Below are 17,318 nucleotides of genomic sequence, written 5' to 3'. Positions count from 1 at the left end.
GCTGGAGTGAGGGTGCGCGTTGTGCTGGGACCCTGGGACTCTGCGCGTCAAGGCGAGGTGAGAGGAGTCTCCTCACCTTGACGAGCGGTGCGTGCTGGCTGCAGCGCAAGCTAACTTTGCTCAGTGTGGTTACTTCGTGGCAGCAGGCTATTAACTCACATCGACCTCTACAAACAACTCGCCAGTTTTAAGAAAACAATTAGCCACTGAGTGAAGCTTTCCATTGATCTTTACCTCCTCGGCTCAAATATCTAAATCAAGTATTTAATCAATATCTGTTATTACTTTTAGACAAACCGGTCGGCTCAGACATCTGTTGCTCTTACAATATTTATGCCTATATAATTTAGCATGTAGGTATTAATATTATAATAAGGCTCATAAATTACAGATCGATGAAAAATTTATTTAGTTCGATGCGGCCGTAAGGACATAAAACCAGTCCCGTGGGCCGCGCTAGCCGGCTAAACGGGGCAGTTGTACGTTTTCATAACACAAAACTAATTAATACGGTCGAGAGAAAAGACGAATCGATTCGATCACTTCGGCGCATAAATAAAATTTGATGAGATCATAATAAAGTGGAACGTTTGACGTGAAACTCCGAGTTGGGGGAACTGCTCGGCGCCTCACAAACGAACATGGGGAATTAACTCGAACATCTTAAACTACGATGGCCTCTAGGGACCTGTGTTTTTTGTTTCCAATATGCAATAAATAGGGTAATAACGAGCAGCGTTAGCGCCAGGCCGGGCGCGGCGCGGCGGGGCGCGGCGGGGCGGCAACATGGCGTCTAATTGTTTGTAATTAGTACGCGCCCGCGCCGCTGAGTGCCGCTCGACGGTCTTTATACACTGTTTATTACTTAATATGTTATGATAGGCCGCTATTGGCGAGGCTCGTGGCTGCGACGTTTCGTAACACTGATTGAGGTATGTGGGAACGATTGCCGGCGCACTACACATGTGTACAGCCACAGCCGGCCGGCGCTTGATCCCTCTGTTCTAGTCATTAGCGTGTTATGACGTCGTATCACAGAACCAAGCGCCACCACGACTCCAAAAAAGAAATGGTAGTTAGTCATACACCAACCTACCCAATTAAGATTTTTCCTCATTGCAAACAGAAGATAAACTAAACTTTTAGCTCATGCTTACTCAGTTCTTAAACTAAGAACTGTAGTATGAGGATCTAATTGCAGGTGGGTGTTACATAATTGGAATCTAATTTGAATTATATTACTACTAAAGTGTCTTGTCTATTTTTGCATATAGATGTAAAAATAAACAAGACACTTTACAAATGTTTATAAATAGCACTGATGCAGAAGTATCACACATTCAAAAGGCTGTGTCCACATCGGCAAAAAAGTGTTTCTTTAATGTCCAACAAATTGTACCGTTTCGGTTTAGCTGTCCATTTCAGGTAATTTTAGAGGCACGTGTCACTACAACTCGGTCAAAAATTGCGTGCTTAGGTAGGATAGTTACCTGAATTATAACAATTAACTTGCAATTTACTCATTTCTTTATAATAAATAATTTATTAGTGTATGCGTGGACTTAACACTTAACGTATACTTGAAACCAATAAATAAGAACCTACAAATATGACTTCTACAGATATGTCGTAAAAACTTACTAAATATCAGTACTAAACAGTATAAGACACAAGTTTCAGTGAGAGGTGAGCACTTGGTCGTGCGTGGCTGGCGGTGGTAGTGCCGTGACGTCAGCGTGCAAACACTGCGGGCACGCACACTAGAGCCCGCGCGCGCTATCCGTGACGTCACGCGCGGTGTAACGGCGCGCGTCGCCACGCCCAGCCCCGCCCCGCGCGGCTCACTGCACTCACTACACGACATTCAGACACTCCACTCTAATACTATTATAGTAAACCAAGCTCTACCACAACTGCCCCGTGCACACATGCATTTCCTGATTCAGCTGACCCTTGTTCATATAACACCTAAACCAAAAGCCAAATCTGCGATTTCTGTTACGTAATTCGTAAATCTATAGCTCCAGAAGAAATTTTGCGGAAACAATATGGTATTGTGTTTATAAAACCACCAAATCGGTTGACGCACGAGCGTGAACATTACAATTGCCTACCCGTACTCCTGGTGCTGTCTGGCAAGACGGATGGTCCTTGTGACCCCCGGCACTGAGCAAAAAACTCGAGGGCGATGTGTACGTGAATGGTGTGAAAGTCTGTCCATTATGGGCGGCGGCCCCTGCTGCGCCATTCTTGCCGACGCTTTGTGCGCCCACCAGATATCTCCGAGATACCTCTCGTATCGCTGACGTGCACACATAATTTATTTTCAATGATTTTTTTGTTAGCCAGTTGGTTTTTGAACACACTTTTGAGCTTTGACTCTCGATGATCGATGAAATAAGTTAAGGAAATCGGAATCCTTCGCGATGCGTGAACCGAAAACAAAAACAAGCGTATCTTTGTAAGACGTCGAGCATCCCTCGCGTCGCGGCGGCCGAAGGGTTGCTGCTACAAATATTTTGAATAAATTGAGTTCAATTTCCGCGTGATTTGTGCTACCAGCAGGAAATGGTTTTCTTTTTGAATATGAAACGAGGCGACGGCGGAATTTCAATGTAACGGGCAACTTAAGATTGGGCTCTGTTATGTAAAGTAAAACGAGGGGCTGGTGGCTTGTTTGTCGTCCATTGTGAAGGAATTTCAAAAATATGACGCAAACATCTACTCTCTGATGAAGTGACATTATTATTCGCCTGCGTGAAGCTCGCTTGTCAAAAACTCATTACAAGTGTATAGCTGAGCGCGCCCTGCCCAGCGCCGTGGAGTACCGAGCTGCTCGAGCGCACCCACCCACAACACTTAATCTTCCAAATACATTTATCATGTTCAGCTGATAAAAATGCCATTGAGATCAGCCGAACACAATAAGATACACGCTCTCGGTACCTGATACGAGGCCGAAAGTCAATTATATTCAAATATAAATCGGATTTGCAAACGTAAGCCTGTAACAATGGCGTAGGCAGGCGCCGTCAAGCCACCTTTAGGCCTCTCATTCCCGGATAATAGTCGGAAGCGGGACAATAGCAGGACAGTTTGGGTGCCGGGTCTGTCACGCCCGTCAGCCGCGCACCTTCGCATTATGTTTTATTTGTGGATTATAAAGTCACTATTGTGGTTACTATTATACTCGCACTGTTCGTACATTTGGGTCCATTGTTGTAGCTATTTGGATGAACTTGAATAAATACGGATGATCGTGTAATAACCTATTGTGTACAAAAAGTACTTGAACTTACTTTTTTTGGACAAATAAATGTTTATTGGATTAAAACACTTCTTACTTGTCAAAGAAGTGTTTTGTGTTTTGTTTTAGACTTAATATAGAATGATGGTATAAGTAGAACGACTCCTACATTATAATAAAATACCTAAAACAATGGGACAAGGGTAAATGATCATGATGATATTGAAACTATCATTGGCAATTAAACAATTATGTATCTGTAAAGAAGTTCGCCTTATTTAATATTAGCATTAATTATTCAGCAGTATGCAGTCATGAAATTACAGTAAAATTGAGGGATCGTAGTAGTTTGTCAGCATCTGATAGATTCAAGTGTCCGACGTCCGACGTCCGCAGCCGCGTCACGCCCCACTCACTCTCTGCTCGCCCGCCAAATTATCGCACAATGCGTGTTTGGGACGCTTCTCATGCTGTCAAACGCTATTCAATTCATGAAGTTCGTATGAGCCCGCTTTGTTTGCCATAACCGTTGTTGACCCTTTGTCAATGTTCCTCGAATATCAGTGTCGGTTACATCGTGCGTCATTCTGCGCGACAGAAACAATTTACTGGAGCGCCTAATCCTCCACCATGCAACATCCAAATCGCTGGCTCCCGGCGACAATGCAGAACGTCTCATTTACATAATTTCCAGCGAGAGGTGAGAGGTAGAGCTAACAGACCCTCGTAAATGACGCGTTAAATGCAATCAAACAACGTCATTATACAAGAGTAGCTCGCTCGCCTTGGGTTGTCACAAAAACTGACATAAAAAGTGGATATCAGTCAGCTGAAGTGAACGCGGCGACAATGCGGCCACCGGGGATCTATTATACGCTGGCGTCAATGGAACCCCCAAGAAATTTGTTACGAAGATTTTGATAGGTGCAAGCTATTGTTAGGTGCGGGAACCGCGAGGGCCGGGAGCCGTGCACTGCGTACATATGTGCGGTGCCACCGAGTGCTAAACACCGATGTCGCGGTGCATTGTTGCGGCGGCCGCGCGCCGGCTGCAGCTCAAGCCGCAGGGGTGTCGATGCAAGGCTGTTATAAAGTCGAGAGCCATTCACACCGGGACAGATTTATGTTACATGTAATGAGCTGTTTATTTTGATATGAACACTAGTTGCGGTGCTGTTCACTTCGATGGGGAACGTCGCAGCCATTCCGCTCCGTTGTAGCTTCTATATTATATGGGATATATTTGCTTGTTTCTGTGTTTATTGCTTTGTAGATAAGGGTGCATAGTATTGTAATATTCAATTATTTTTAGCAGGTAAAGTTATGTTGTAAATTATTTTGAATTTCATATCAAATTTTACACACATGGGTATTATGAAAGAGTTGCTTTTATTGATTATAGAGAAATACGCATTTTGACTGTTTTTTTTTTTTATTTTAAGTAATTTATCTATTCTTGCGAATATCACAATTGTAATTCCTATGATTCTGCAGGCATCAATGGGCGGCGCGCCTATCCGTATCAGGAGGTCTGTTAGCTCGTTTGTCGAACTATTCCGTAAGATAAAATACCTTCTTAAATATACAAGTGAACTTCTTATAGTGTAAATTTAAATTAAGTAAACAAATAACTAATACCCAGTAGTCTAAAGAATTGGTGTTTTATGTGTTCCTTACCCTTATACATACCTGAAAAACAGTGACATACCAACATTTTTGTATAAATTAATTATTGTAATACGGTCATCTCGTATTTACACAATGTCGGAGCTGCGAACTACCTAGCGTGATACCGGGGCTCCGACTCGAAAAGCAGGAGTAAGAACGGGGTGGTTTTTAGTCAATAAGAGTCTGACACTCCTTCTCACCTCGCCCAAGGCAGGAGAAGAGATTAGATGACTTTCCTACTCCAAAAAAAGTTAGATAAATTTCTCAATACGTGGTTACATGTCGCTGGTTATCGAAACAATTCTGCAAATATCTGAGAGCTCAAATAAACGAAGTTACGGTGCGATGGTGACAGCAGAGCATTAGATTACGTTCGACAGTGGCGCCCCGCCCCGGCCGCGCGGCGCACATGGCGCGGCGGGGGCTGCTAGAAGTGTTGCATTGTTATTGCAGTCACGGCCATTGTCTACTCGTTAAACCCGCGAAGGGAGATTTAAATCTGTTACGCAATGTTATTATCATAATTTGTTTAGTTATTTGCTTTCAAAATTGTGTTTTCACAACAACGCGGCGGTACATGTAGTTATTGGCTAACTTGATTATAGATGGCAGGGAGAAGGGAGGGTAGTACCTCAACAGTATAGTTTTATAAACTTGTCAGAGCTATAATTAACATTATTATCATTTGTCACTATCATCGCAAGTTCTTGCAACCAGTGATGGTGACGAATTCACGTAACATTTACAGATTCTCTTCAATATTTCGCCTGTTAGTAATTAAACTCAATAGGCCTACATAATACGTATTTTCTCAAACATATTTTAATTCCCACACATCCATCTAATATAGGGCGTATGCAGCTCATGCCCACATCATAGTGACCATATAACTTAGTACTTGTGTAGTGTTGTGTAGGTCGCTTCCAACCAGCCTGTTTTCAAGTCATTGGGGATGGCTTATGTTCAGCAGCGGACATCTTGCAACTGATATAATGATGATGATGATATGTGTCAATGTTTCAGACGGAGCACCGCACGTGCTGCGCGTGCGGCGAGCCGATCGCAGACCGCTTCCTGCTGGAGGTGGGCGGCGGCGCGTGGCACACCGGCTGCCTGCGCTGCTGCGTCTGCGCCGTGCAGCTCGACCGCCACCCCTCCTGCTTCCTGCGCGACCGACAGGTCTACTGCAAGCAGGACTATGCCAAGTGAGTCCTACTTACTAGAAGTAATACTTCGTGCCTTGGCGAAAGTTCATCGCAGCTGTTATCTTAATTGTTCCTTCTTCGTGTAGTTAACCAATACCCGTTTATTAATATGTAGAAAATTTGCCGAACTGTTGCCAATTAACTAAGTAAGTAACTGAAAGATCTAACGGAGGTCTCATAGTTGTTACATAGGATTTAATTTGCAGTTGATTGATTAAGTCTTACAGAGGTCTCTTTCTTGTTACATAGGATTTGCAGTTGATTGATTACTACCGCACTCAGAGACATTTAATAATTCCTTAGTAACAATTTTGTTCCGAAAACAATTGCTAAGAATTGGGTTAAGGAACCATTAAATGACTCTGAGTGTGGCTGTATGTTTATCCATAATAGCGTTTGTACCGGAATTGATACATCTCTCTTTATGAAATAATCATGGACACATTATAACGATACGAAACAATAAATCAATGATTTTATGATCAGTTATTAAGTATATGTGAATAAAGAATTAATGTAAATATTAACAACGTTCTGACATTGTGTGATTTAGTTGTGTGGGAATGTTTGGATCTCAATCATGTCGTTGCGGAGCCGCGCCTACTTTATCATGTGGATTTTTACTTTGACACTTTCCGAATATGCATAATGTATTAGAGTGCCAAATTATTTGTTAGATGGAAATAGATTTGCTTTTTCGTAAATGATAAATTTAACAACTAAAACGCACAAACTTATTTTTATATTATACATACATGATGAATAATATAAAAATATAACGCTTCATTGGTTCAGGTTATTAAGATCTACAAGGGTCTAGAAAGCTCTATAGAGTTGATTCAACGCGCTGAAACACGTATCCATAGTTTAACTTATTTCAATCAGCAAAATTCTGTGGGTACATAATTTTATTATAACTCGTCAGACAAACTAAATTAATTATTGTGTTATCGGCTTAACTGTTTGACGAGGAACTCGTCTAGTTTCAAGCCATGCTAGAGGCTCATATGCATATGAGCAGCGTTCCGCTAAACACAACGCGGTAATTTTCGCACTGCTACTCTTCACTTTGTCCAGCCTATGGTTACATCTTTTAGGTCCTTCGATCAGAATTACTCGTAAAACCCGCGTCTAATGGATTCTTCAAGTCACTAGATCGGTAGATTTTTTTGAAATTATAATGCACAAATTATACAGCAGTGTCTTTCTCTATTTCACCTGGTCTAATATTAGCAATATTGTTAGAAGAACATTATTTTATGCTACACGGTACACAGCATACTAATTTGTGGAGGGAAAACTTGATGAGACTATAGTTCTAGTAAATACGTGTTTACATATCATTATGAAGGTTGTAACAGGATTAAGTTCCACTGAAAATAGCGTCTGATGTCGTAGTATTCAGTAAATCACAGCGGGGACTGTTTCCCTGCGCACAGTGAACAGTCCCCGTGCTGTGCAGGCGACATGTCATGCACAGCATAGTGTGTGGTCTAGGGACATGTGTATTTCTCTCCTAATTTCAATAAAGGTCCAAGTTCGGTGCCGGTTGACGTTTATAGTGCCGCATGCCGCTCCGGCCGGCCTACATGTAAATGATATTGGTTTTAATTAACCCGTTTGCTGGTTTTTATACAATTTCATTTGGTTTAAATTAAAACAGAGTATTAAGCTATCCATTTGAATGCATGTGAAGACAGTTTGTTTAAACTAACGTAGTCGTTTACTTGACATTTTTATTAAATTATACTTCGAATATTATTACTTGTTCAAATTGTTTGTTTAAAGTAATATTTGAAGATTTACTGCAAAATATTTTAAAATGTTCTTAATATTATTGACTGAACAACTCCCAAATATACATATACATACATATAATGTTGAAATTGAGCTCAATAAAAGCTGGATTTGATCTATAGAGTGTGTAGGGGAGCACAAATTGACAGAAAAGTGACTATTGTCGCTAACAAGCGCGCCACTACCTGCCAAAGCCGTTGCAACGCCTGTAAGCTAAGAGAATATAGTAGATCGATTCTTGCAAACACTGAAGTCGGGCGCATCTTAGGGAGGGTGGATTAAAAGCTAAGTGGATCCGATGTGTAAGCTGTTACACTTGTTTCCAATAATAGATATGGCAAAAATACCAAAGAAACGCATGGAAAGATCTAGATTCCGCACACCTGAAGAAACAATAACATTATCTAAATACAGTAGAACTCCAATTATCCGAACTCCGACTATCCGAATCGCCGATTATCCGAATCACAAAAATTGTCAAAAAAGTCTAAGTGCGCTATTATTCTCCCCCCCGCGAAGCCAGTGTTTGTCAAGTCTTGACTTGACTTGTCTTAACTTGCCGTTGTGCCTACGCTGACTTCCCCCGCAATTTAATTCAATAAAAAAATAGTGCAATATCAAAACGTAGCTTTTATTCTCTTCAATGGCAATTTTTTTGAAAAAATCCGATTATCCGAATATTTGATTATCCGAATGGGTCCCGGTCCCCATTAATTCGGATAATTGGAGTTCTACTGTATGTGTTATATTGCCAGAGATTAGACTTCCAAATTATGTTAATGGCGGACTGCTAGTATCGCAACTCTGCTGTCGAATATTGGCACAGCGACGAATCAAAAAGTTTAAATGAGAACAATTTGCTCTTAAAGTTTACATATGTACACTGTGAGAAATTTGGTATCCATGCACGGGCGAAAAGAACTGAAAAAGGTGGCGACCCTTGATAGAAGTAAATAATATTATGTAGATAGATATTAATAGAACGATTGTAAGCAATTAAACAATGTTCATAGATATAGTGTAGCCACAGTCATAGCATGACATAGTGCGTTTTGCAAACTCCCATTGAGAAACGTGAAGTATTCTCTGCATTAAGAGGAACTATTGTTATTGTTATCGAGCATAATCTTCTTTCGCACTCTATTACTAGCACCGATTGTATTACTGGTTGTGTTGTTCTATTGATTGTGGTGGATGGTATTAACCACATCCTAAGTGATATGGCATTCATGTAATGATAATATCATACAGTAACAGGTGCAAAACGTGTGTACGCTGAGGTTTAAATTAGTTAAAGTACAGTTTTAGTTGCTAATTTGTTCCTTCATTCGGTATTTTAGCCGTGCGTGGAGCGAGGCTCACAGCACCGTCGTAGTCGCGGCAACTCTCTCATCTCATAATTTGAGTCATTTAACTTTTTATTTGTTGTTCAGCGCCAAATTGATTTCGCCATAAAATTGAAATCGATAGATATTTCCACAATTTGTTTATTAAAGAGAGGCGTAAATATCTAAACTGTGTAGTTAAGATCGTTTAGCCGGATCGATAGCAGTTAATTCTTTTACAATATACACTGCCTACGTCCAATTAACCTTCGATGTATTAGAAATATACGCAGTCATCATTATCCGAGAGTTTCGTGAAGACGAATACGCGACCGAGTGAGGTGGTGACGTGCGAGCTGCGCTGGCGCTGGAGCGCGCAGACTCCCGCGCGCGGCCGCGCTGCCATCGGTATGCATGAAGGAATGCGCGCAGGGTAGGCGGGCGACCTGTGACCTGCCCGCCGTGTGCGGCGCGGGCACACGATGACGCACCACCACGCATGCGCCCCCTCACCGTCATCATCTCCACATCTAGATATTATCGACACATGGAATCGATAGCGATATCTCGTCTATTTTTAGTAGCATGAAAGGAATAAAACGTGACAAAAAACATAGGGATCGTTAAACAATTAAACAAAGCTCAGTCAGTCGCTGTCAGTCTCCGAAACGGCCATCAAGTAATATACTCATAACTTACACTCGGAAAGGGTAACAGGTGCGTGAGAACCTATTCTCATAAGTCAAAATAAAAAAGAGGCCAATGTCCTTAAGAGTGGTTTTATTGAAAATCCGTCGGACGAGTGTGGGACAACAAAGCGGCGACGGAGAATGTTGCCAGCGATGAAAAAATACAGCGATCGGGTCGTGACTTGCAACACTGTGGTTTTCATTTGTCATTTATTTTGATTGTGATAACTGGGTGCGACGTGGATCCATATATTTTATTCGGGACGTCATGGCACGGTGACGGAGTGCGGCGGCGGCGAGCGTTTGTTGTCAACCATAGCTCTCATCACGCGCTGGAGCTTGGGGTGGTCTTCGGTGACCCATCAGCCACCAGACAACTAAGAATGTGGCTTTCAAATAATTGCGTAATCACCACTACTTGGTAAAACATAAAACATTCAAGTAGAAGAATCCTTGTTCAATATAAGAAATCTTCTGAGTACAATAACTAGGTACCAGAAACTATTCGATGGTTACATGGTTATACAAAATATGGTCAGGGCTTTGCAATAGATATAGAAATACGCAATTATTATAGGGCAAGTTAGTTCGACTGTTCGCGTCCACCGAACAGTTCCCGCACAATCTTTTCTTATGATGATATGCTATATTTTTTCATGAGGTAGTTATAGTTTACAAAGAAAACGGTAACCTGATCATCTGATAGACACCATCAGTCTATCTCCTTCCTAAACGTATAGTTCCTGTAAAATCTGGAAGAATGTCATGTATCTGTTGAAAAATAGTAACACTGAATTTCTTGATGCAGAAATTGCAATGTATGCAAAATTCATCGTGTCCTGGAAAGATGAAGAAAAAATAAAATATATTTTTTTAAGTTTGTTCAAGTTAGGAGTTAGGTTAAAGATCCTAACTGCCACTGTAGGTTCAGTGTAATATGTCTTTATATCTTCCCCCTTTCAAAAGTCTTCACTATTCATTATAGAGGTTAAGTACCGTCTCGTTTGATAATGACCAATTTTCTTCAACTCATAGACATAAATAAACATGGTAAATATCCCGTCTTAAGTTCTAATGTTAATTTTCTTAAAATTTCTATTATGTCCTGACTTTGACCATAATATATTCATTTGCCATACGTTTACTGATTGATCTTATTAATAAAGCACGTGTAACCTACCTCCCCAGCTAGTTGCAATAATATAGCACAAACAGCCAATTTAATATTCCCATTAGCTCGCAGCCGAACGAATAATGTTGCAAAAGTAAAAAAGACGATATATTCGGGTGCTCGTTAAGTTGTGAGCCGAGTCACAGTTTAAATAATATTTGTGTGTTGTGGCGCGCATAACGAGCGCTGCTGCCAACGTAAATCTGTGTTGTCGGGCGCCGCCGCCGCCGGCCACTGCGGTGATTGCTTTCCTTGATGTATCATCTGTTTATTGTTTATTTAGCGCGTCTTTTTGTCTGGTAGCCACTGCGCCGCTACCATCCCACTCGCGCGCCTCCATTCCACGACACTGCTTGTTTTCCATAAGTAGCGCCTGGTATACGATGCCGTTGTTGTAAGTTATCTAAAAGGCTTTTGCTTTTAAGGTTACAACCTGCAATTATCAAATGAACTAGAATTAACTAGAACTAGAAATGAATGTGTTCAAATAACAGAATGTGAGACAGCGTTCAGGGCTCGGCCGCGTTGATACACTCCTGTTCTTAACAGGAGCTTATAAATGTCACCGTAGTATTGGGCACACATAATGATCTCAATTTCATATCCGCCAGTCACATATCAGCGCCGTGCGCCGGAGTGGATCCGCGGCGCGGCTGCGCTGGCGCACGCGATGTCCCGCCCACGCCTCGCCCGCCGCAAATGCGCGCGCCGTGTCTTATGTAAATGCACCATGTCCACTCTTGGCTTTAATTAATCTCTAGCCGCATAAATAAGTCCTACCTTAGATCGATCCATTGAGAATAAACAATGGCAACCTGATGCAGCCTGGCCCTTTCATAACTCGAAATATCGAGACTAGAACTCCGCTCGTGAACACTCCTGCCTGCTGATTGACCGTTTTCTACAACATGTTGTTTTATCACAGCCATTTGAGTTGGTTAAATACCGATGAGTAATTCGAACCTAATCGTAATGTATGCATAGTAATAATAAGTAACAACCATCTGATTGAAAACCAGTATTAAAATTCACTGGAAAAAAGTGTGTTTTACTTTGAGGTATCACAGCGATTATTGGTCTAGCTAAAATTACATTAAATTGTGTAACATCTCTCTCTCTCTCTTCTGAGGAAACTCTCTTCATGTCCCTCAGGGAAGCAGCCACTCACATCATGTATCAGACCGTTTCCGAATATATCTCTAGCGGAAAGTTAATGCCCACTAATGTGAACCGACCTTAATGTCGCGAGTAATCTGCGTAGTTACTCGATTTACAATTATTATTCTCTCTCCCTTGTTCCCAATTTACATGAACCTAACGCTACTACAATATTGTTTTCGAATTTTCAAACAAATTAAATCACAAGAATATATGTCTACTTATCTGCATATCTATTCGACATAACTTATTCGAGGCAGGTTCGTATTTCTTCTTTTATTAATAATTATATATTATAGGTAAACACAATTTATAAGTATGTAATAGGTAATGCAATGGCAGCGCCTACGCGGTGCGTGTGACGTTGCCCGTCTCTCGTCGGCCGAGCTGTTGATCACAATTTATGTGTCATTAACTCTTATAAAAGCAAAGTAATTAAAAAAGTTATAGTAACAAATCAGTGGTCGAATGTTCATGAAGGTTATATGATTGTGGCGCATTGTGTCGGCGCGCGGCCATCGCTCAGCGTCGCCCGCGGCACCTCGCGGTAACGCTGACTCCAAATTGTTAAAACAAACTGTGGAATAACGCTGCGCCATATCTCGCTCCGTACAACACCATCTAAAACAAATAACTTAAATCATACGTCGGACAGAGGAGGACAGAGGAGGACGGAGGGACGCTACGCGATTCTGAATGGATATTAAAATGTGATGGCAGGCAGGGGAGAGGCGCGCGCGCGGAAAGCAATCAACGAGCGACGATTTATGAGAGTGCCGCAGGCGGACCGCGCTGCGCCCGCGCACTGCACGCACCCGATTTTGTCAAACGCCCTCGGGATACACGGATTTGGTCATCCGTTTAATAAACAGAAATACCGAATGGTTCTCAGTGTACCGATAGCGTCGAGCCAGCGAGATTTAGACCTCCGTCCCTCCATAGGCCGGGGCCGCATGAATAGGGAACACGCTTATCTGGCTCCGGTACGCGACATCTTCATTATCGCCGAGTGTTAAAACTTGTTAATCTGTCACTTAGTTAATTATTATGCGAAGGCCGCAGTTAATTGATTCAGCCGACGACAAAATGTTAATAAGTGGTGATAGCGCTCGTGAAACGGTGCTTCTGTCCGAAGACGCCACGTTTTGAAATGCAAATCGTGCTTTTGGAATATTGGTGTGGATAGCGCCGATAAGAGACGGGACTGACTGAATTAATATACGTGTAACACGCGATTTTGCACTTTGTGTACAGCTGTGTTATCGATAGCGTAGTGGTGTGCGCGTGTGTGCGTGCCTCCATTAATGCAATTCATATATCTTTATAAATGATAAAGAACATCAAGCCATCTGTTATTACATAACATTGTCAGCATTACTTTAAGTCGAGCCAATGTAATTAAGTCCCACATACACCAAGTACACAAACTACATGGTTAATGTCCTAAACTTATACCATACACCACCAAAATTCGTAAGGGTTTTCTCAATTTCCCGTAGCTCGTAGGTTACACAATCTTTTTCTTAAATGTTCATTCTCGTTGCATTTATTTGATTGATTTCAACCAATTTTAACAGGACAAATACAAAGTATATAAAATGCGAAAGCTGTCAAGTAGGTATCTACTTAACTTTACCTCTATTTTATCCTCTCCTTTTGTCTAAGTAGTTGAATAATTTCTGTCTAAATCATTACGTAAATAATAAGCAGTGTAGTAGTGTCTGAAAAATCTGTCTTTTCTAAGATTATAATTAAGACACCACTGATTAACAGTGAAGGAAAACATCGTGAGGAAACATGGGCTTATAATTTCTAATTAAAAGTTTGAAATCGCCAACCTGCATTTAGCAAGCGTGGTGATTAATGCTCAAACCTTCTCCGTGTGAGAAGAAGTCTTTGGTCAGCAGTGGCCACTTGTAGTCTGTTGGTATGTAGCAGTGTCTTAGTTAAATGGGATATTGTTATGAATCTGAACTTGATTGCCAAAGTGCCAAACCCTGGAATCGGACATTGACGCAGGACATAGATTAGAAAACAAATTGGAAAATCATTTATTTATTTTATTTTTACTCGTGGCCGTACAACTTCAGGGATAAAGCCTCTCTACCCTCCTTCCACTCCTATCTGTGCAGAGATTTCTACGGTCAATCCTTAAATTGGAAATTAAATAACCAAAATGCTTCGTGATGTCTTCTGAACAAGCTAAATGGAAACACCATTACAAGAACTGATTATATGAACAACCTGGGAGTTATTAGGTCTTAAATTGACTTCTCATGATCACATCCTATCCTCTGTTAAGGAATCCTTTAGCCGCCTTGTTATTGTATTAAGTAACAGTCGTGGGCTGTGAGGACAATTTATATATGAATTCTATGTTTTGTTATGAAGATTAAATAAGAATACTTACTTAGTAAAATTAAATGATATTATTGGTTTCGGCAGTTCTGTTGAAATTTATTTAAAATAATTAAATTAAAATGAACTAAATCGATTTAATGTAGTGCGGAATTGTGACACACATTAGGAATAATGAATTGTCAGAGAGCGGGCGGGAGTCGGCGGCGGCGCGCCTCCAGATTTGAATGTATAAAAAACAAACAGGACCGTTTTAATGTTCGCGTTAAGTGATATGATAGCGTGTTAATGGTGTGTTGCATGCGTTTATTTAATTAATTAAATATGAAGGGCTCGCGAATGTTAATGAGGGGCTCGGGAGCGAAGTTGTTGCTCGCCACTCGCACTGATAACGAGCGCCGACTTTCATAAACAAATGTCATGTGTGTCTTGTTATTTGACAACACAATTTTAATAAAACTCATTACAACACAATAATGGGTACCTTCACTTGGGTAAGATGGAGCATAAATAGAGTAGATCACTAATTTTTATTGTAATGTCCGTTTAGTAGATTGTTTTTGCATTAGACACGTACTTTTTAGGGTTCCGTAGCCAAATGGCAAAAAACGGAACCCTTATAGATTCGTCATGTCTGTCTGTCTGTCTGTCCGTCCGTCCGTCCGTATGTCACAGCCATTTATTTCCGAAACTGTTGGGCCTACATAGTTGAAACTTTGTAAGATGGTGTATTTCGGTAACCGCTATTCGAATTTTGAATAAAAATTAATAAATTTAAAAATTAAAGGGGGGCACTCCATACATGGAACTGATACAAAAAAAAAAAATCTATGGATAGGTCTTTAAAAAAGATATTAAGGCTCCTAAAACCACTTTTCGTCAAAATCAATCGTTTGAAAGTTAGACGCTTTCAAAGTGGAAAAATGTGTGTCCCCCCCATCTAACTTTTAAAATAAGAGGTTGAGAAAACTGAAAAAAATATATGCTGTAGATTTCAATGGAAACTAACAACGAAAATTGGTTTGAACGAGATATCATTATTAGTTTTTAAGAAATAAAACATTTTCAAAAACCGCAAATATAACTTTGTCGTTCATACAAACACTATGTAAAACCAAGTTATTTTACAACTTTTATATTATGTCATCTACTTGCTGTTACGGAACCCTTCATGAGCGAGTCCGACTCGCACTTGGGCGGTTTTTTTTTATTTTCTTACGGAAACAATTACTTTCGATGATAATTATATGTATTTGACATATCGCGTAATATTACTTTTAGATATGTTTTATACGCAGAAATGACGCAGCTCCCACTCCTAAACTTTGATAAATTTTATCTAAGTATTGTTTTTCCTAAACATATATTATTTTAATTATTTAACTAATGACGGCCTAAATAGACTTTAAATTTTCATACCCTTCGCCATCCGTCCCCCACAGACTCTTACCCTATGGCTCTCTTTCTCCTACCTAAGGGTTGAAGGAGTCGTCAGACTCAAACGATTGAACCGATATCGGAATTTCTTTCACCATTACAATGCATCTTTACTGAACAACATAGGGTGTGTACACTTTGCAAACAACAGCCGTGACATAAACCATGTTTAACTTAATTGATCCTTATATTTATAGCTCATTCATTATCATGCTGTTTTCACCTTTCATGTACAACCTTCATGAATCTTTTCTAGAACAACGTCATTCATTTATTTTAGACGTTTTACTGCCATACTCAGCGCCATTTAATGGCTACTTAACCCTGCCCTTAGCAATTGTTTTCTATACAAAATCTTTGTTAAAGAATAGATTAAGTAATCATTAAATGTCCCTGAATAAGGCGGTAACATGAACATCGTTATTAAGAGCGTTTATGAGGTTTTTTGCTATCGATCAAGTAATGTGAATTAACTTACCTTATTAGGGAATTAGTTAGTAGGAAGGAGACTCTAGTTCTTTAATATAACACATGCATTGTAATGTACGATGCGCTTTGGGGAAAAAACTAGGGAGTGTGGGATGTTTTCCTCACAAAAACCTCCCCGGTGGCTACCATCTACAACTTAAGGAGGCACCGGGTCCTCTTAGTAGACCAACTCCGGAGCCCCCATGGTGCAACGCGCTAGACGGGTAGGACAAGAAGAATTTTCTAAAAAAATTAGATATTCTTAGCTATTAGATATTCGCCACTTATAATTATTATAATTAAAGATTAACTTTTAGTGTAATTGCTAATAAATGTCAGTTAAAAATAAAGCAAGGTGGTGCGCACCTTGCGCCCTCCTAGGCGACAGCGCTTTAATGTCAGTCCGCTCGTAAAACATATGAACAAGATTACTACACCAAATAATGATGGCAGTACAAACTGTAATCAGCTATAAACTGTAGCCAACATAAATAAAGTGCTCACTGGGCTGCGGCTGGCGGTGGACTGTCGGCTGGCACTCAGCGTATGAGAACTCATCACGAGACACAGACGTAGATACTTAGATACCTTGCAGGAGTCAGTCGAGCGCCGATAATATATTACAACTTGTAATTAGGTACTGGTCTAACACACGTAGAGGGCGCATGCGCAGGCCGGGCGCCTGGCGCGGCCGCTAAGCGAGAACATTACATTCGCCACGCGAACTCTTTTTGTTATGATCTGTGTGTGCTTTGCGCAATTATAATGGCGGTGATGCCTCAATGACACCGCCAA

At 40.7% G+C, this 17,318-nt stretch overlaps 1 protein-coding gene across 1 annotated transcript in view; it reads left to right on the top strand.

Moving 5' to 3' along the window:
- Window positions 1-17,318, top strand: part of LOC118268837 (LIM/homeobox protein Awh) — a 38,238-nt gene that overhangs the window by 16,824 nt on the left and 4,096 nt on the right. Inside the window, exon 2 of the mRNA XM_035583580.2 lies at window positions 5,939-6,120. Within this exon, the coding sequence (XP_035439473.1) occupies window positions 5,939-6,120 (182 nt within the window). The remainder of the gene's footprint in view (window positions 1-5,938; window positions 6,121-17,318) is intronic.

Source organism: Spodoptera frugiperda, chromosome 25 (genome assembly GCF_023101765.2).
Source record: "Spodoptera frugiperda isolate SF20-4 chromosome 25, AGI-APGP_CSIRO_Sfru_2.0, whole genome shotgun sequence".
NCBI classification, from domain to species: Eukaryota; Metazoa; Arthropoda; class Insecta; order Lepidoptera; family Noctuidae; genus Spodoptera; species Spodoptera frugiperda.
This window is presented reverse-complemented; position numbering and strand designations above follow the sequence as displayed.